The sequence below is a fragment of the Vigna umbellata genome, chromosome 7, assembly GCF_029865625.1.
Source record: "Vigna umbellata cultivar VRB3 chromosome 7, Vumbellata_1.0, whole genome shotgun sequence".
Taxonomy (NCBI): domain Eukaryota; kingdom Viridiplantae; phylum Streptophyta; class Magnoliopsida; order Fabales; family Fabaceae; genus Vigna; species Vigna umbellata.
This window is the reverse complement of record NC_142171.1, coordinates 21,889,341-21,910,400: the sequence shown is the minus strand read 5'-3', so window position 1 is coordinate 21,910,400 and position 21,060 is coordinate 21,889,341. Positions and strand designations below refer to the sequence as shown.

Sequence of the window (21,060 nt, the reverse complement as noted above, 5' to 3'; positions counted from 1 at the left end):
TACATTTATGATAAATTAAATTAGTATAAGAAAAGTAAAACATATACAAAAGAACTAAGATTAACCATAAAAAAATAATGTTAATAAAATTCTGAATAGGATATGCTATAAAAATTAATGGAAAATAGGCAGTCGACTTTATCGTCCACTACTTAATTTGGATTTCAACAACATTGCTTTCAAAACAGTCCAATATTGAAAAGGGGACGTCTAAAAAAGAAAGAATATTAAGTTCAGGTGATGTTGAATGCATTAGGTACCTAATTGGTGAAACAAATAATTCTCCAAAATTATTGCATGAATAATCAACCAAAACTATGTATACAGCCTAATCAATATAAAAAGTGAATACTGATTTATATAAACATGAAAAAGGTTTGAGACCAAGCGTATCGAGTTTGGTCTTAACCCATGTCCTTATGGGTTGGATGAAAATAGTTTATAAAACTCAAAAATTAATATAAGAAAAGTTTTATTGGACCAAAATGTTAGCATCCATTTTTTAAGTAACAATTCGATTTTAGAAAATTTTTACAATTTTTTTACATATTTTAAATCTAAATTTAGTTTGCGTAAAGTTATGTCAAAATAAAATTTCTGGTTAATTAAGTTAAATTAAGATGTTAGGTCAAGTTTAATAGTGTTAAGGTCACAATGAGCTAGACAAAAATTATGTTTGTTTGAACCAATTTTAAATGTGAAAATCCCAATTTCCTTCTTCAGAAAAAAAAAAACCTTTTTTGTTTTCCAAAGTTTTTTTATTCATTAGATTCAACATCACAGGAGTAATTTACACAAATAAATTAATTAAAGTCCCTTATTGTGAGTTCGAATTTCAACTCTTTTATAGTGAACAATCTATTTTCTTGCATGCCCTTTTTAGGTTGCATGTTGTTTTTCTTTAATATTTAAAAAACTCCCTTTTTCGAAGATCATCAAGTTGTATCTTGATAGTTGTTTGAATCTTTTGTTGTGTAGATAGAGTGATTTCAGTGTGAAGTTGTTGAGAAAAATAGAACAAGTGCTAGATAAAGTGTTAAGATTATGGAAACTAATTAAATTGGAAATTTAAGATTTTAATTTTGAATTTTAAAATTTGCGATATGAATACTGTAGTTATATGTTTGCTATAATTTAGGAATAATTTTAGGAGAAGGGTGATTTTGATGAACCTTGTTACTTGTGATAAAAATTTGGATAATGAAGTAATTAAAAAATTTTGTGGAAGGGTGATTTAATCTAAACTATGAAATTGTTATAAATGTGATGAGAAATTGTTAATTTGGATAGATTAACTGTGGTTGGTATGATTGTTCAAAATGAAATGGGTATGAATATGGTTATAAAAGAAATTAACTTACAAGAAAATTTACAAATGAGTGTGATTTGATGATTGTATCGGGTATAATGTATACCGATCGGTTATTAATTGTTAACCGATCGGTCACTACCACAACAATGGTCTGTACCGGATATAGTGTATACTGATCGGTTATTAATTGTTAACCGATCGGTCACCACCACAACAATGATCAACCAGGCCACCATTCACTACATTAACTAAGGTCATCCATGCCGAATGGATTTTGGGCGAGCGTTTAAGTTATTGGGCCAAGGGTCTAGCAGAAGATAAAATAATCAAAGGAATAATCAAGAATATCTGATTAAAGATATGATAAGTGATTAAGATATTTATGAGTAACTAACCGAATTTTCAGATAAGGTTGTTTTTATTTGGCTTATGAAACACTTATAAATACAATGACAGGGCCAAAGGCCAAGTACGTTCCACTTACGCTTTACTCACATTCTACTACTCTAAAATACTCACATAGTGATAACTCTTCACTGAGTATTCAATCAAAGACCCAAAGCTCTTCCACCACATGTCTAACTTGAGCGTCGAAGAGCCTTTTGCAAGTACCTCCCCCCTCCACCAAGAAGGCGACCGAGCGATCAAAGCTTGAAGTCCACCGAACGAACAAGACTGAAGGTAACCGAGCGGTCCACACTGAATACCGAGCGGTCCAAGCTGAAGGAAGGCAGGCGATCCAGGCATTCAGAAGCAAGGAAGACACGTGAAAAAAGGTTAGTCTCTCGGTCTTACAAATCCCTACCGAAACATTTTGGCGCCCACCGTGGGGTCGAGAATAAGCTGAAGAAACCCAATGATGACCACGAGAAACACGGAAGAGCAATAAAGCACCAGGGAACCAATCAGAGATATGCAGTGGAAACGCTAAGAGGAGATTGAGGCACGAAGGGCGGATCGAGCCCATTCCGAATGACTGCATTCAACAACCGTCCAACCACACCATTCCGAACGGCTACATTCAACAGCCATCCAACACCACCAATCCGAACAATTGCATTCAACAGCCATCCAACAACACCAATCCGAACAGCTGCATTCACCAGCCGTCCAACCACACCAAGCCAAGCTGCATCCTGCTGAAACTGCAAGGAACCAACACGAGCATTCAGTCTCGACATCACAACTTCGGATCAACGCTAAGAATTTTCAACATAGCGAAAGCTACACCATATGGATCATCTCTACGTGAAGGTTCATCAATAAGATAAGTATTTTTATAAAATATGAATATTTCATAAAATAATAACAAAATTGTAATCTTATAATATTAGTTGTACCATAAACTACAGTTAAATATAAACATCTCATTGATAATAAATATTATAATAACTATTTTATATACGACTTTATGTCTTATTTATTATATATGATATATAATATATCATATAATATATAACTATAAATATAGTTATCTAATTGTTGTAACCGAAACATTTTTTGGTTTGGTTAAAATAATCAGAGAGATTATTATATTAGAGATAATTACCAATAATAGTAATGTTGATGTAAAAAATCAGCAAGGTAGGCAGATACCTTTTTTAATCAAAGGAGATTGCGGCGCTAAGGGCAAAACAAGTCCCTTCCAAGTGGCCCGCCTCAAATCAACAGAATTGCATGAAGCAAGCCATAATCACAACAAACCGAATGATCGAGAGAGAAGGGAACTTAAACCCCTACAAACCGTTTTACTTACCAACAAGAGTTTCCATTCGGCCTCAAAGGTATTCGGCCTTACAGGTATGCGACCACCCAGCCTCATAGGTACTCGGACTTTCGGCCTCAATTTCTCGACCATCCATGGCCTCAAGTGTTTAAGCATTTGGCCGTTCAGCCTCAAAGGTATTCGCACTTCGGCCTCAACTGCTCGGCCATTCGGCCTCACAGGTGTTCTGCCCTTCGGTCTCAACTATTCAACCATTCGCCCATTCGGCCTCATAGGTGCTCGACCATTCGGCCTCATAGGTGTTCGGTCATTCGGCCTCACAGGTATTCGGCCATTTGACCTCACAGATTTTCGGCCCTTCGACCTCAACCGCTCGGCCATCCATGGCCTCAAGTGTTTAAGCATTCGACCGTTCAGCCTCAAAGGTATTTGCCACTCGGCCTCAACCGCTCGGCCTCCCATGGCCTCAAGTATTCAAAGGCATTTTGCCTCCATGTATTCGGCCCTTCGGCCTCAACTATTTAGCCATTCAGCCTCACAGGTATTCGACCATTCGGCCTTACACATATTCGGCTCTTCGGTCTCAACTACTCGGCCTACCATGGCCTCAGGGTATAGCTCGAGCAGACCTTGGTCTCTCTCTCTCTCCCAATCGGTCACAAAGCATAAAGCACCCACATCTCATTCAAGACATATTAATACGGATTCCTCGTCGTTGACCGTCAAATGTTCAACAAAAGACCGAACAATCTTATTTGCTTGGCCGACCGGCCTTATAACAACCTTTTTTGACATTAATGCATTGATTTGTTTGGCTACTCTTTTTCTCACCATGTAAAATTCGAGTTGTTATATTTCTTCAGTGCAGGTGATAGGATCCTGCAAATCACAATGTCAAGAGGTAAAACCCTCTCACTAGGAAGTTCTCCAGGAACTCCTAGTGCAAAGTTGAACAGTAAAGCCCGTTCCCCAGGAAGAACTCCTAGGTCTAAGACAAAGCAAAGAGGTAAAGCCCTTTGTTAACCCTCGGGAAGTGTAACCGAATCGTATCAAGTAATAAAACTGGTAAGACCAAGTATCGTTTCCTAAAGAACTCACGGCTTAGACAATTATGTGATTTGTTGATTATCTAAGACTTGTAAAACCAATTCTTTGAGATTTTAAATGCAAATTACTAAAAAGTAAATATGAATGCATGTATTATCAATGGAAAGGAAGAAGTAAAACACGTGATTTGAATTATATGAATGATTATGTTGTTGGGGTTTATTAATTTCATCCTATCCACTCTCATGTAATCACGAATTCATCTTTCTTCATTAATGTTAATGCCACTTTCTATATTACCTTAAATCCAATGTCTTGGTGAAGAAAACCTACTCACAATCACTAGTTTACAATATCTTGTCTCCCTAGCAATTATTCATGCATTATTTCGCATAGAAGCTTAAAGGCAATCAACCATCATATTCCTATGTCTAGGTTTATACTACTATTGGGAGAGATTCCCCATATCTCTAGATTTCCCCGTATGTGTCCATATCGACAAAATCAATAATCATGCAATAGAATGAGTTAAACAAAGCATGCATTGAGCAAAAAGGAAAAACCCTAACAATTAATGAAAGAAAGCATATATATTAAAGAACCAATTCAATACATGCGAGTTTCAAAGGATTACATTGATTCCCCAACAACAATAAAGGTTTAGTTCACCATATTCATGGTGAAACTAGATAAAAAACAATGGAAGAATCAAAGATAAAACCCTAGAATTTGAAGAGTGGAGCTTGAGCATCCAAAATCTTCCTTCAAGGGGTGAAGAAAGTGTATTTTGCTTCTTCTAGCCAAGAATGACTGACCTAGGTTGACTAAAACCTGATATAGTATTCTAAAAATGATAGAAAAGTGGCCCAAGGTCCATAAAAATGGCGCTCAATGGTATTTATCGCTGAGCGGTAAGTGTGTGTCTTATATTTTTGCCCCTCAGCTGCAGTTTTGCCCCTCAACGGTGATTTCGACACTTCAAAACTGGCGCTCAGTTGCATTTGCCCCTCAACGGTTACTGCAGGATCAAGAACGCCGCTCAGCGGTAATTTCCATTGAGCGGTACTCGCGTCTTCTCTTTTTGTGCACTTTTCACTTTCTTTTCTGATTCCAACTTCTTCCTACTTCACTTCTTTCATCCAATTCATCTTAAAACCTGCAAAAATAAGGAAACCAAGCATAAAACCCATCTAACCCTCTTATTTCAAAAACATAAACAAAAGCATGATTCCAAGCTAGTTTCTAAGTCATAAAGGTTGTCTTTAAGGTCAATTTTAAGTAGAGAAATAACAGTTTTTCAACTGTTATCACAACCCCAAACTTAGAACTTTGCTTGTCCTCAAGCAAACAAGATGTAACTCAATCTTCCACCAATCCACACAATGGTTCACCACATTCAAAACTCCCTCTTTCAAGACAAGTAAGTACTCAAATTAGCTCAACACAAAGACTTCAATCAAGATGTTCATATGCTTTAATGTTCACGCAATCACCTAATATCCAATAAATGCTCTTTTCATGAATGATCAATCAACTAAGCACAAATGTTCTTATGTGTTCATGGAATCTTTCCTCATTAGATAAAGTGTTTCACTAAAACACACAAGTGTATAAGAGGTCACTCATCCACTCTACCATCACAATGTTGCATGAATTAACTTTGCCTTTCATTTAACCACAATTGAAAACATTCACAAGTAAATATCATCACAAGGACTTTTGTATGGCTTGTAATGGCTGGGCTAACAAGAAAATGAGTTTTTCTAGATCACAAAATCCTTGAGTTCAGTGAATCATCTAAACCATTCTTCCTTCTTCCCAACTTTCTTTTGCATTGAGCCTTTTTCTTTTTCTTTCTTTCTTTTCTTTTTCTTTTGATTTTCACGTGCTTAGCTCTTGGCTCAATGCTTGTTATTCGCTCCAGTTACCCAATAACCCTAGGTAGTAAAGTCAAATGATCATTCACCTCATTCACTGATAACAGTTGAAAAACTGTTATTTTTATGATTAAAATTGACACTAAAAGCAATCTTTACACTTAGAAACTAGCTTGAAATCATGCTTTTCTTTATATTTTTGGAAATAAGAGAGCTGGACAGGTTTATGCTTGATTTCAATGTTTTTGTGCAGGTTTTAAGGTGAATTTGGTGAAAGAAGTGAAGAAGGGGAGAGATGAAATCAGAAAAGACATCAAAAAGTGCAAAAGGAGAAGCCAAAGTCACCGCTCAGCGGCAGTTTACCGCTGAGCGGCACTCAGGCACTCACGGGAGATCCGTTGAGGGGCAAAATGGCCGCTGAGGGGAGAAAACAAGACACGCACTTATCGCTGAGCGGTAATTTACCGCTGAGCGGCACTTTAATGGGCTTGGACCTAAGTTTTTGTAATTTACGAATGGTATTTAAGCTTTAGGGTTTCCTAGGGTTAGGTATCTTTGGCTGGAACGAAGCAAACACTCTCTCTTCCACCCCTTTGAAGGAGGATCTTGGATGCTGAGGCTTCCTCTTCACCTTTTTAGGGTTTATTCTTTCATTCTTTCATTGTAATTCATCTAGGTTCACCATGAATATGGTGAACTAAACTCTGTATGTTTGTTGGGGAATCAATGTAATCTTGTGAAGCTCTCATATATGGAATCTGTTTTTACATCTTTTAATTAAGACTTATGCTTTCTTTCATCATTAGTTAGGGTTTTTCCTCTTTGCTTAGTGCTTGCATTGTTTAACTCATTCGATGCATGATTATTGGTTTTGTCGATACGGGCACGTACGGGGAAGTCTAGATCTGGGGAATTTCTCCCAATATGATATTGGTTGTCGTTAAGCTCCTGCACTTATGAACTGATCATTAGGAATGCTAGGAATTGTATGAACTCGTGATTAGGGAGAAGCCTTCTTGAAAGGTACTTTAGAGAGTGGCATTAACAATGATGATTTGAATGTTGGATTCCTAAAATATATGAGAGTGGATAAGATGAAATTGACCCCCAACAACATATTCATACATCTATTTCATTGAAAGTGTTTATCTTTTGCTTTTTGCCATTGATCAAAAAACTTCATGCATACATATTTAATTTTCGTCTTTTGCATATATAAAAATCCAAATATTTTGTCTTTAAGTCTTAACTAATCAGTAACCCACACAACTAAACTAGGCCGTGAGTCCTTTGGGAAGAACGATACTTGGTCTTACCAAGTTTATTACTTGAACGATTCGGTCATACTTGCCGATTGAAAAACAAGTTTGTGACATCATAATTTGGTGTTCATAAATTTGTCCATCAAGTTTTTGGCGCCGTTGCCGGGGACTCGTGGTTTAACTGGTTAATTTGTGTGATTATTGATTATTTTTGACTTTAATTTCTGTTTTTATTTTTCAATTTGTATTTTATTTGATTTGATTTTATTTTATTTTTCTGTTTTCTGTTTTTCTGTTTTCTGTTTTTATTTTCTGAATCTTATATCTTCTCTTATATCTTTTTGTGCTAACCAAATCTTTTCTAGGGTTTTGTGTTCTTGTGTATGCAGGAGGCAATTCGAACTAGGAGCAAGAAAACAACAGAACCTCTGCTTGAAGGATTAGAAGACAGTAGACGGAGGAGAAGAATCAGAACATCTAGAGAACTTTTCCCTCCTCCGGAAACTCTGTTGCAACCATCACCACAAGGTTCTGACAATAGCACAGAAAATATGGAGAACAATAATATCAGAAGAACTCTTGCTGATTACACCAATATAGCTAGACCTCAGCACTTTAACAGCATAGCTAGACCTAGAGTCAATGCAGCTAACATGGAGGTCAAACCAGCACTGATCCAACTGGTAAAGAGCAATCAATTTAATGGGTTATCTCATGAAAGCCCATATGAGCACCTTACTACATTTAATGAAATTTGCAACACAGTCAAAATCAATGGGGTGCCAGACGAAGCGATCAAACTTAGTTTGTTTCCTTTCTCATTGGGAGGCAATGCTAAGCTTTGGTTGAATTCTTTTCCAGAAGGAAGTTTCACAGAGTGGGAAGCAGTGGTAACAAAGTTTTTGAACAAGTACTTTCCACAATCAAAGGTGACAAAAGGCAAGCAAGAGATATCTTCATTTAAGCAGGGCATGGAAGAATCACTGGGGCATGCATGGGATAGATACAAAAGTCTGCTAAGAAAAACACCCACGCATGGTTTTGAAGAACAGGAAGTAGTCTTAACTTTCCTTGGAGGGCTTGGTTCACAAACCAAGATGATGCTTGATGCCTCAGCAGGAGGCAATATTAAATGGAAAACTCCAGAGGAAGCCACAAAAATTATAGAAAACATGGCTACTAGTGATAATGAGCTGCACAGTGAGAGAGGAGCTCCTATGCAACAAAAAGGGGTTCTCCAATTACAGACACATGATGCCTTGCTAGCTCAAAATAAAATTCTAACTCAACAGCTGGAGACTTTGACTAAAACTCTTGCACAATTACCTAAAGAGTTGAAAACTGCTGCACAGGTACAAACCCAGTTGTGCGAATTATGTGGAGGTGATCATATCAATGGTCAATGTGCTTTTCCAGTGGAAGCCGTGGAGGATGTTAATTTCATGGCTAATCAATTTCCATACCGTCAAGGGAATTACAATCAAGGGTGGAAACCACATCCAAGCATTGGTCAAGGACAAACTGGGCAAGCAAATCAATATAATAAGTAGCAGCAGCAACCAACCTTTTGGCAACAGTTATCTATGCTTAATGAAAGATCAACAAGGTTGGAAGAAACTCTTCAACAATTCATACAGAAAACTGAATCTTCTCAAAAGAGCACTGAAGCTGCTATAAAGAATTTGGAGATTCAAATGGGTCAGATTACCAAGCAATTGGAAGAAAGGCCAAACAGAAATTTTGGGGCTAATACTGAGGTTAACCCCAGAGAAGAGTGCAAAGTGGTAAAGAGTGTGAATGAAGAGACAATTAAGTTAGAAGAAGGAGAAACAGAAGAAAGAAGAGAAATAGAGAGCAAAAACACTTTTCCTTTTCCAATAAATAAAGAGAAACACAGAATTATTCAGAATGGTGGATAATGAAGCACCTTGGGAACAGATTCTACAGAAAATTGCAGTTTACACAAAATCTGATGAAGAAATCTCTACAAAGAAGAGACGTAGAGATGATGAGGTAAAAGAGTGTATAACTGTTAAGAAAGAGTCATTCCCTCCTAAAGCATCAGATCTAGGTAGTTTTTCTATCCCTTGTACTATAGGGAAGAAAAAGGTAAAGAAAGCTCTTCTTGATTTAGGTTCAAGTGTTAACTTGATACCTTATTCTTTACTGGAGCAAATCGGCAATGTTAAAGTGAAACCTGCAAAGGTTAAAATAGTAATGGCCGATGGATCTTCAAAGGAGCCATGTGGGATTGTAGAGGACATTATAGTTTGTGTTGGCAAACTTCAGTTCTTGGCAGACTTTGTGGTGATGAAGATGGAGACCGAGAAGATACCTATCATACTTGGAAGACCGTTTATGAAAACGGCCAGGGCTATCATAGATGTAAATGAAGGTATAGTGGTGCTCCAGGACAGAGAGGAGAGAGTGGTGGTAGATGTCTTCAAAGATGAGACGCAAGCAAAGGAGGAAGAAGCTAGTTATAAAGCTGCATTTCCAGATGCACCCATGACTAGCCGTAAAGATGAAAATCTTGAGGTTTCAGGTAACCATTGTTTGTTGTTTCAGGTACCCCAGGAAGAAGAGATTGGAAGAGGAGAAGAAATTCCTAGAGACTGGAAGAAAAGAAGACTCCAACTTGGCACACCTGTTAGAATCAAGAACAAGTTGTGGGTTGTGAAGGGCTTTAAAGAGAAGGAGATGATAGAGATAGAGTCTCCATATTCTAGAAGAACCAAAACAGTTCAAAGGAAACAGCTGAGGAGTTGGTGGAATGACAACATCAACTATAAAGAAGATGGAACTTGAACTTTATTGGGTCAAGCTAATGACATTAAAAGAGCGCTTGCTGGGAGGCAACCCAGTGAATTTAAAAACTTTTGATTTGGTTTTGTAATTTTTAATTTGTGAACATTATTTTTGTATTTATTTTGTTGGATATAACATCTACTGAAGGATGCTAGGTGCTTAAGTATCTACTGAAGGATACAATGGCTGTAACACCTACTGATGGGTGTTGGTAAGAAAATTTTGCACCTACTGAAGGGTGTTGGTGGATTTTTGGTCAGGCTCGTGACGTTAAACAAGCGCTACCTGGGAGGCAACCCAGTTGATTGAATATTTTTGTTGATTTGTTTTAGTTAGGGTTTGCATAAGCATTTTGAACATTGAATTGCAGGGAGCCAGTGAGGGGCATGTCTAGGAGGCACGTAGGTTAAGAAAAGAAGGAGAAGAACACATCACGAAAGTGCCGCTGAGCGGTACTTTACCGCTGAGCGGTACTCTCGCAGATTGGGTTTTAGTTCCCCTTAGCGGGACCCGAGCCCATTAGGGTATTTTTAAACCCTAAGCTGCGTATTCTTTCACACTTTCAGATTTTTCTCTGCATAAACACTCCCACATACCTTCTCCAAGGTTTTCCACATCTTTTCGCTCTTCCCTCTTAAGAAAATTTCTCTTCCACTCACTTTTTCACTAGTGTGCCATCAAAGTTTGGGGTTGGAAGAGAGCATTCTAGCTTGGAAGCATTCTCATTGCATTTAGTATCTCCACCCAAGTAAGTAAAATGCATTTTGTTCATTCTAGGGTTTTTGATTTTGAATATGATTGTCAAAGCATGAAGATTTAGGGGTTTTGATTTCTTTGCATGATTTGATGATATATTTGATGTTTGAACCGATTAAACTGCATGATTATGCACTGGAAAACTGAAAATTGCATTTGGGTGGAGTTAGGAAAGCTTTAAAACATGTTTTTCAAAAATCTGCAGAGTTACCGCTGAGGGGTAAACTGCCGCTGAGCGGCACTCTGCCAGATTTGATTTTTCTGGTTTTTTGTGATTTGGAATGTGGTACTGGTGGCGCTGAGGGGGAATTATGGCCCTCAGCGGTGGTTTAGCTTCGAAAGGAGTTGTGTTCTGTGTTTTACTAATGATTAACATCATGTTCTGTGGTTTTGTTTGTGTTCTGAATGTAGGAATGGCATCCTCATCAGGAAAAAGATTGAAAACCATGGCAACCAAGAGAAAGGAAAAGGAACCAGAGCAACCCCAATCTAGCAGGTTCCTATCTAGGAAACATGAGAAGCACTTTAGGGTAGTTCAAGACAGGAGACTTCTGATGGAGAGAAAGGTCGGAATGATACCTAACTTTGCTCCTCAATTTGGAGAGCAAGTGTTAGGGAATGATTGGGGAAAGCTAGCCACTTATCCTGCACCTGCCAACATAGCTGTGGTAAAGGAATTTTACACCAATGCAAAGAAGATTGGTGATTATCCAGCTGAGAATTATTTGGGTTATGTCAGAGGCCATGCTATCAGGTATGATCCTGATTCTATCAATAACTTCCTGGATACTGTGTGGGCTGGTGAGCAGTGCCAGTTTGCTCTTTGCATGGAGGAAGGTGCTGATTGTGAGGATGTGGAGAGAGTATTGTGTATACCTGGAGGACACTTCCAAAGGAATAGATCTGGCTCAGTGGTTAACATTAGGAGGACGGATTTGACTCCTCTTGCAAAGTATTGGATGGCGTTTTCTCATGCCAACATTCAGCCATGTTCACATGTGTCAGATATTACTCTCAGTAGGGCACTATTCATCTACTGTGCTATCAGAAATTTAAATGTTAATATTGGGCAGGTGATAACTGATGAAATTAGTGTATGTGCTAACACCTCAAACAACAAAGCACCATTAGGACATCCTTCTTTGATCACTCACCTTTGCAAGCTAGCTGGGGTGGACACTTCTGTTCCACCATTTGAGAGGCCAAGAAAAGCTATTGATGAGGCCTATTATAGACAGTATTGTGGAGGTGATGATGCAGCTCAGCCAGTTCCACCACGCCGGGCTCGTAGAGAGAGAGGGCCAGCACAGAGCCAGACATCTGCTGATACACATGAAGCAGAACCATTCCAGATGAGGGACATGTATATGTCTCTTATAGGTGCTCAGTTGCAGTCCATTCACAAAGGGCAGGTGGCCACTGCTGAGATGATTGTGGGGATGTATGATACACCTCCAGCCCACAGGTGGACTATGGATGAATTCCATAATGTGGTAGCTTGGCCAGAGGAGCCAGTGCATGGAGGAGGAGCTGGAGCAGCTGAAGCTTCGGCTAGAGAGATGGAAGAAGATGAAGCTGATGATGATGATGCATTTGAAGATGCTGAAGATGAGGAAGAAGAAGAAGATACAGAGGACAGCTCAGACTGATGAGGAGCTGAGATAGAATTTACTGATAAATGCTATCATATGATTATGCTTTTGTGGTTTAAGTTTTCTGAACTTATTTGTTTTTGTTTTTAGATTAGGGTTTGATGTACTATATTTGAAACCTGGTTTCTTGTGATGGTTTGCTATTAACTGTGATTGTGTGATAAGTAATGTTGAATGATGCTTATGATTAATTGATGTTGAGATGATGTGCACATTAAAATGCTTATACAAGTGATTCACAAGCTTTATGAACAAATGCATGATATCATGATTGTGATTGTGAAATTAAGCAGGATGTGTATGTCGAATGTGAATGAGCTTATATGTGAGATTTTGAGCTCCAGAGTTGTTATTGTTGAATGCTATTACTTTGAAAGCATGAATGGTTTTGCCCAGGTTTTCTATGATTGAATTAATTGCTTGTTTTGCATCATATGATCAAGGCCGTTTGTTGGAAACTTTTTTATTGGCCAAATTTGTAAAAATTAGCCCACTAAAAGAGAACACTTTGTGTTCAATCCTTTTGAACCCTTAGCCTTGAACATACACTGAAACCCTTGATTGAAAATCTTTACCTTGAGTTAAGTAGAAGATCTTGTGTAGTATTGTTAAATGTTCAAGTTTGGGGTTGTTGGGAAAACATGAAAAGCATTGAGCTAAGAGCTAAAAAGTAAGAATATGCAAAGAAAAAGAAAAGAAAAGAAAAAGAAGCAAAGCTCAATGCAAAGGCAAAAGAAAGTTGGGAAAGAATAAGATGATTGTGTTGTATGATTCTCTTAACTCAAGGGTTTTGTGATCTAGAAAAACCAATTTTCTTGTTAGCCCAGCCACATTATAAGCCATAGAAAAGTCCTTGTGATGATGCATGCTTGTGAATGTTTTTGATTGTGGTAAAATGAAAGGCAAAGTTGATTCATGTGACATTGTGATAGTAGAGTGAATGAGTGATCATCTCTTATACACTTGAGTGTGAGTGAAACACTTGACTTAGTGAGGAAATATTACATGAACACATGAACATCCATGCTTAATTGATTGATCATTCATGAAAATAGCATTTGTTGGAATTTAAATGACTTTGTGAACACTAAAGCATGTGCACATCTTGATTGAACTCTTGGTCATAAGTTTGAGTGAAGTTGTTACTTATCTTGAAAAAGAGGATTTTTGAATGAGTGAACCATCATATGAATTGGTTAAAGATTGAGTTACATCTTATTTGCTTGAGGACAAGCAAAGTTTTAAGTTTGGGGTTGTGATAACAGTTGAACAACTGTTATTTTTATGATTAAAATTGACACTAAAAGCAATCTTTACACTTAGAAACTAGCTTGAAATCATGCTTTCATTTATATTTTTGGAAATAAGAGAGCTGGACAGGTTTATGCTTGATTTCAGTGTTTTTGTGCAGGTTTTAAGGTGAATTTGGTGAAAGAAGTGAAGAAGGGGAGAGATGAAATCAGAAAAGACATCAAAAAGTGCAAAAGGAGAAGCCGAAGTCACCGCTCAACGGCAGTTTACCGCTGAGCGGCACTCAGGCACTCACGGGAGATCTGCTGAGCGGCAAAATGGCCGCTGAGGGGAGAAAACAAGACACGCACTTACCGCTGAGCGGTAATTTACCGCAGAGCGGCACTTTAATGGGCTTGGACCTAAGTTTTTGTAATTTACGAATGGTATTTAAGCTTTAGGGTTTCCTAGGGTTAGGTATCTTTGGCTGGAACGAAGCAAACACTCTCTCTTCCACCCCTTTGAAGGAGGATCTTGGATGCTGAGGCTTCCTCTTCACCTTTTTAGGGTTTATCATTGTAATTCATCTAGGTTCACCATGAATATGGTGAACTAAACTCTGTATGTTTGTTGGGGAATCAATGTAATCTTGTGAAGCTCTCATATATGGAATCTGTTTTTACATCTTTTAATTAAGACTTATGCTTTCTTTCATCATTAGTTAGGGTTTTTCCTCTTTGCTTAATGCTTGCATTGTTTAACTCATTCGATGCATGATTATTGGTTTTGTCGATACGGGCACGTACGGGGAAGTCTAGATCCGGGGAATTTCTCCCAATATGATATTGGTTGTCGTTAAGCTCCTGCACTTATGAACTGATCATTAGGAATGCTAGGAATTGTATGAACTCGTGATTAGGGAGAAGCCTTCTTGAAAGGTACTTTAGAGAGTGGCATTAACAATGATGATTTGAATGTTGGATTCCTAAAATATATGAGAGTGGATAAGATGAAATTGACCCCCAACAACATATTCATACATCTATTTCATTGAAAGTGTTTATCTTTTGCTTTTTGCCATTGATCAAAAAACTTCATGCATACATATTTAATTTTCGTCTTTTGCATATATAAAAATCCAAATATTTTGTCTTTAAGTCTTAACTAATCAGTAACCCACACAACTAAACTAGGCCGTGAGTCCTTTGGGAAGAACGATACTTGGTCTTACCAAGTTTATTACTTGAACGATTCGGTCATACTTGCCGATTGAAAAACAAGTTTGTGACATCATAATTTGGTGTTCATAAATTTGTCCATCAAGTTTTTGGCGCCGTTGCCGGGGACTCGTGGTTTAACTGGTTAATTTGTGTGATTATTGATTATTTTTGACTTTAATTTCTGTTTTTATTTTTCAATTTGTATTTTATTTGATTTGATTTTATTTTATTTTTCTGTTTTCTGTTTTTCTGTTTTCTGTTTTTATTTTCTGAATCTTATATCTTCTCTTATATCTTTTTGTGCTAACCAAATCTTTTCTAGGGTTTTGTGTTCTTGTGTATGCAGGAGGCAATTCGAACTAGGAGCAAGAAAACAACAAAACCTCTGCTTGAAGGATTAGAAGACAGTAGACGGAGGAGAAGAATCAGAACATCTAGAGAACTTTTCCCTCCTCCGGAAACTCTGTTGCAACCATCACCACAAGGTTCTGACAATAGCACAGAAAATATGGAGAACAATAATATCAGAAGAACTCTTGCTGATTACACCAATATAGCTGGACCTCAGCACTTTAACAGCATAGCTAGACCTAGAGTCAATGCAGCTAACATGGAGGTCAAACCAGCACTGATCCAACTGGTAAAGAGCAATCAATTTAATGGGTTATCTCATGAAAGCCCATATGAGCACCTTACTACATTTAATGAAATTTGCAACACAGTCAAAATCAATGGGGTGCCAGACGAAGGGATCGGTAACCACCACAACAATGGTCAACCAGACCACCATCCACAACATTAATTAAGGTCAACCAGGCCAAATGAATTTTGGGCCAGCGTTTAAGTTATTGGGCCAAGGGTCCAGCAGAAGATAAAATAATCAAAGAAATAATCAAGAATATCTGACTGAAGATCTGATTAAAGATATGATAAGCGTTGAAGATATTTATGAGTAACTAACCGGATTTCCAGGTAAGGTTGTTTTTATTTGGCTTATGAAACACTTATAAATACAATGACACGGACAAAGGCCAGGTACGTTCCACTTATGCTTTACTCACACTCTACTACTCTAAAATACTTACATAGTGATAATTCTTCACTGGGTATTCAATCAAAGAGCCAAAGCTCTTCCACTACATGCCTAGCTTGAGCGTCGAAGAGCCTTTTGGAGGTACCTCCTCCTCCACCAAGGAGGCGATCGAGCGGTCAAAGCTCGAAGTCCACTGAACGAAAAAGACTGAAGGTAACCGAGCGGTCCACACTGAATACCGAGCGGTCCAAGCTGAAGGAAGGCAGGCGATCGAGGCATTCGAAAGCAAGGAAGACACGATAGAAAATGTTAGTCTCTAGGTCCTACAAATCCCTACCAAAACAATGATGGTATGGTGGAATTGTTGGATTGGAAAAGTTTAATTGTGATTGATACATGTATTAATAGGAAATTGCATAAGTATGTATGGAAGAGTTAGCCTATAAGATGAAAAATGAATGGGTGTGAATTTGATTTTATTATGGTAAAGTTATTGTTTGGATTTGTAGAATTGAATGCTTTTGGTGTTTAGAATGATTTTCCTTACAAGTAGGGATGGCAACAGGTCGGGTCGGGCACAGATAGCGCCTACCCGCAAGCCGACCTGCATGTAAAAGACCTTACCTATACCCACCCCACTACCCGCCGGATACCCACTAAAAAACCCGTGAATTTTTTTCAACCCGTGAATGTTGGCATGAGAAAATGCCATCCAATACTTTGCAAGAGGAGTCAAGTCAGTTCTCCTGATGTTTACCACAACGCCAGTTCTATTCCTTTGAAAATGTCCTCCAGGCACACATAAAACTCTCTCTACATCCTCAATATCAGCTCCTTCTTCCATACAGAGAGCAAACTAGCACTGCTCACCAGCCCACACAGTATCCAAGAAGTTGTTGATGGAATCAGGATCATACCTGATAGCATGGCCTCTGACATAGCCCAAGTAATTCTCAGTTGGATAATCACCAATCTTTCTTGCATTAGTGTAGAATTCTTTTACCACAACTATATTGGCAGGTGAAGGGTATGTGGCTAGCTTTCCCCAATCATTCCCTAACAATTGCTCTCCAAATTGAGGAGCAAAGTTAGGTATCATTCCCACCTTTCTCTCCATCAGTAACCTCCTATCTTGGACCACCTTGAAGTGCTTCTCATGTTTGCGAGATAGGAACCTACTAGAATGGGGTTGTTCTGGTTCCTTTTCTTTTCTTTTGGATGCCATGGTCTTAAATCTTTTGCCTGAAGAGGATGCCATTCCTACATCAAACACAGATACCAAACCATAAAACATGTTGTTAATCATTAGTAAAAACACAGAAAACACCTTATTTCGGGGCTAAACCACCGCTGAGGGTCAAAAATCACCCCTCAGCGCCACCAGTGTAGCAGTCCAAAACACAATTCAGCACAAATCTGTTATCTGTCAGAGTACCGCTCAGCGGTAATTTACCCCTCAGCGGTAAATCTGCAGATTCTTAAAAATTTCATTTTAACCTATCCTAACTCCACCCATATGCAACTTTCAGTTTTTCAGATCAAAATCATTCAGTTTAATCGGTTCAAACTTCAATTAAATCATCAAATCATGCATAGAAATCAAAACCCCTAAAGATTCATGGTTTAACAATCAAATTCAAATTCAAGAACCCTAGAATGAAAAATGCTTGACTTATTTGGGTGGAGATGCTAGATGAACTGATAATGCTTTCAAGCTATGATGCTCTCTCTTCCTACCCCAAACTTAGATGGAATTAGTGATAAAATGAGTGAAAGAGAGATTTTCTCAAGAGGGATGAGGGAAAAGTTGTAGAGAACCTTTGAAAAAGTATGTAGGAGTGTGTATGCAAAGAAAAATATGAAAAGAGACACTAAGGCGCAGCTTAGGGTATAAAAATACCCTAATGGGCTCGGGTCCCGCTTAGGGGCAACCTAAGCCCAGTCTGCGACATTACCGCTCAGCGGCACTTTCGGGAAGTGCTATTCTTCTTCCTAGCTTAACCTAGGTGCCTCCTACCCATGCCTCTCACTTACTCCATCCAATAATATGCTCAGATTAATCATGCAAAATCCTATTATGCAACTACAGCAGAACAAACAAAAATATAATCAATCAACTGGGTTGCCTCCCAGGTAGCGCTTGTTTAACGTCACGAGCCTGACCCAACATCCACCAACACCCATCAGTAGGAGCAAAATTTTCTTACCAACACCCATCAGTAGGTGTAACAAACCTAGTATCCTTCAGTGGATACTTCACCACCTAGCATCCTTCAATAGATGCTATATCCCAACAAAATATTTACAGCAATAATGTCCAAAAGTTCAAAATTACATCACCAAAACAAAAATTAAAAGTCCTTAAATCACTGGGTTGCCTCCCAGCAAGCGCTCTTTTAACGTCATTAGCTCGACCCAATAAAGTTCAAGTTCCTTCTTCCTAGTTGATGTCCATATTCCACCAACTCCTCAACTGCTTCCGGTGTACTGTTTTGACTCTTCTAGAATATGGAGACTCTATCTCTATCATTTCTTTTTCTTTATAGCCTTTCACAACCCACAATTTGTTTTTGACTCTCACAGGTGTACCCAGTTGGAGTTGTTCTTTCATCCAGTCATCAGGCACTTTCCTTCCTCTTCCAATCTTCTCTTTTTCCGATACCTGAAACAATAAACAATGCTTACCTTTAACCTTGGGCTTTTCATCTTGAGAGCTAGTCATGAGTACATCTTGAAATGCAGCTTTATGACTAGCTTCTTCCTCTTGCATCTGCCTCTCATCTTTCAAGACATCTACAACAACTCTCTCTTCTCTGTCTTGGAGAACTACTATACCTTCGTTCACATCAATGATAGCTTTGGCCGTTTTCATAAACGGTCTTCCAAGAATAATGGGTATCTTTTCAGTCTCCATCTTCATCACCACAAAGTCTACCAAGAACTGGAGTTTGCCCACACAAACTATAATATCTTCTGTTATTCCACAGGGTTCCTTTGAAGATCCATCTGCCATTACTAAGCTAACCTTTACAGGTTTCACATCAACATCACCGATCTGCTCCAGTAAAGAATAAGGTGTCAAGTTAACACTTGATCCTAAATCGAGTAAGGCTTTGTTTATCCTCTTCTTCCCTATTGTGCATGGAATGGAGAAACCTCCTGGATCTTTTGCCTTTAAAGGGAACGACTCCTTTTTAACAGCTTTATACTTTTTTGTATCTTCCTCTCTACGTCTTTTCCTTGTAGAGACTTCTTCTTCAGGTTTAGTATAAACTGCAATTTGTTGTAGTATTTGATTCCAAGGTACATCATTGTCCACCATCTTGAATAATTCTGTAAAATCAAATTGCTTCTTTTGATTCATTGGAAAAGGAAAAATATCATTACTCTCTATCTCTCTTCTCTCTCCTTTCTCTTTTCTCTCTTTTTCTTTTTCTTTCTCTTCTCTCTTTTCTTTTAACTCAACTCTCTCATAATTTGTACTCTCCACCACTTTGCATTCTTCCCTGGAGTTAACCTCAGTGTTAGCCCCAAAATTTTTGTTTGGCCTCTCTTCCAATTGCTTGGTAATCTGACCCATTTGAGTCTCCCAATACTTAATAGAAGCCTCAGTGCTCTTTTGAGTAGACTCAGTTTTCTGTATGAACTGATTAAGAGTTTCTTCCATCCTTATTGACCTTTCATTTAATATAGCCATCTGTTGCCATAAGGTTGGTTGTTGCTGTTGCTTATTGAATTGCCCAGTTTGTCCAGCTTGCCCAGTTTGTCCGTGACCAATGCTTGGGTGTGGTTTCCACCCTTGATTAAAATTCCCCTGATGGTATTGATTGGCCATGAAGTTTACATCTTCTAATGCTTCTACTGGAAAAGCGCATTGACCACTGATATGGTCTCCTCCACATACTTCACACAACTGTGATTGAGCTTGTTCAACAGTCTTTAACTCTTTTGGTAGTTGTGCAAGAGTTTTCGTAAGAGTCTCCAGTTGTTGAGTTAGTATCTTATTTTGTGCTAGCAAGGCATCATGGGTTTGTAATTGTAGAACTCCTTTTTGTTGTATAGGAGCTCCTCTTTCACTGTTGAGCTCATTGTCACTAGTAGCCATATTATCAATGATTTCTGTAGCTTCCTCTGAAGTTTTCCATTTGATATTTCCTCTTGCTGAGGCGTCAAGCATCATCTTGGTTTGTGGACCAAGACCTCCAAGGAAGGTTAGGACTACTTGCACATCATCAAAGCCATGCGTGGGTGTCTTTCTTAATAAGCTTTTATACCTGTCCCATGCATGCCCCAGTGATTCCTCCATGCCTTGCCTGAATGATGAAATCTCTTGCTTTCCTTTATTTACTTTTGATTGTGGAAAGTATTTGTTTAGAAACTTGGTCACCACTGCTTTCGACTCTGTAAAGCTTTCTTCTGGTAAAGAGTTTAACCAAAGCTTAACATTGCCTCCAAGTGAAAATGGAAACAAGCTAAGTTTGATTGCTTCATCCGGCACCCCGTTTATTTTCACCGTGTTGCAGATTTCATTAAAAGTTGTGAGGTGCTCATATGGGCTTTCGTGAGACAACCCATTAAATTGATTACTCTTCACCAGTTGGATTAATGCTGGCTTAACCTCCATGTTGACTGCATTGACCCTTGGTCTTGCTATGCTGTTAAAGTGTTGAGGTCCAGCTATATTTGTATAATCTGCAAGAGTTCTTCTGGCATTATTATTCTCCATATTTTCAGTGCTATGTTCAGAACCTTGTGGTGATGGTTGTAACAGAGTTTCCGGAGGAGGAACAAGTTCTCTAGATGTACGGATTCTTCTCCTCCGTCTACTTTCGTCTAAACCTTCAAGAAGAGGTTTTGCAGTTTTCTTGCTTCTAGTTCGGATTGCTTCCTGCATACACAAACAAACAAATCCCTAGAAGAATTGGTTAGCACAAAAAGATATAAAAGAAGATATAAAATCTGAGATGAGAAGATAAAAACAGAAAACAGAAAAATAAAACCAGAAAATAAAATAAAAATAAAATAAAAACAGAAAAATAAAAACAGAAATTCAAATTTCAAAATTCAAAATTCAAGTCAAAGATAATCAATAATCACACAAATAAACTAGTTAAACCATGAGTCCCCGGCAACGGCG

General features: G+C 38.2%; 1 protein-coding gene across 1 annotated transcript; it reads right to left on the bottom strand.

Moving 5' to 3' along the window:
• Nucleotides 1-2,217: 2,217 nt before the first annotated feature.
• LOC148195415 (uncharacterized) lies at nt 2,218-20,547 on the bottom strand. Its single transcript, XM_088095202.1, has 3 exons — nt 19,768-20,547; nt 3,069-3,281; nt 2,218-2,457 (listed from the first exon to the last, which is right to left on the bottom strand). Exons 1-3 carry the CDS (start codon nt 20,545-20,547, stop codon nt 2,218-2,220), a joined length of 1,233 nt encoding a protein of 410 aa, XP_087951328.1.
• Between the last annotated feature and the right edge of the window lie 513 nt (nt 20,548-21,060).

Excerpts from the sequence above, each read along its gene's own strand:
- LOC148195415 (XM_088095202.1), bottom strand. The coding sequence starts at position 20,547 with ATGGAGGTTAAGCCAGCATTAATCCAACTGGTGAAGAGTAATCAATTT. Across the intron at positions 3,282-19,767 it reads CAGTAGAAGCATTAGAAGAT|TTGAGACCGAAGGGCAGAAC; the intron begins GTAAACTTCATG and ends ATGGTTGAATAG. Across the intron at positions 2,458-3,068 it reads CCGAATGGAAACTCTTGTTG|TTTCAGCAGGATGCAGCTTG; the intron begins GTAAGTAAAACG and ends GGTTCCTTGCAG.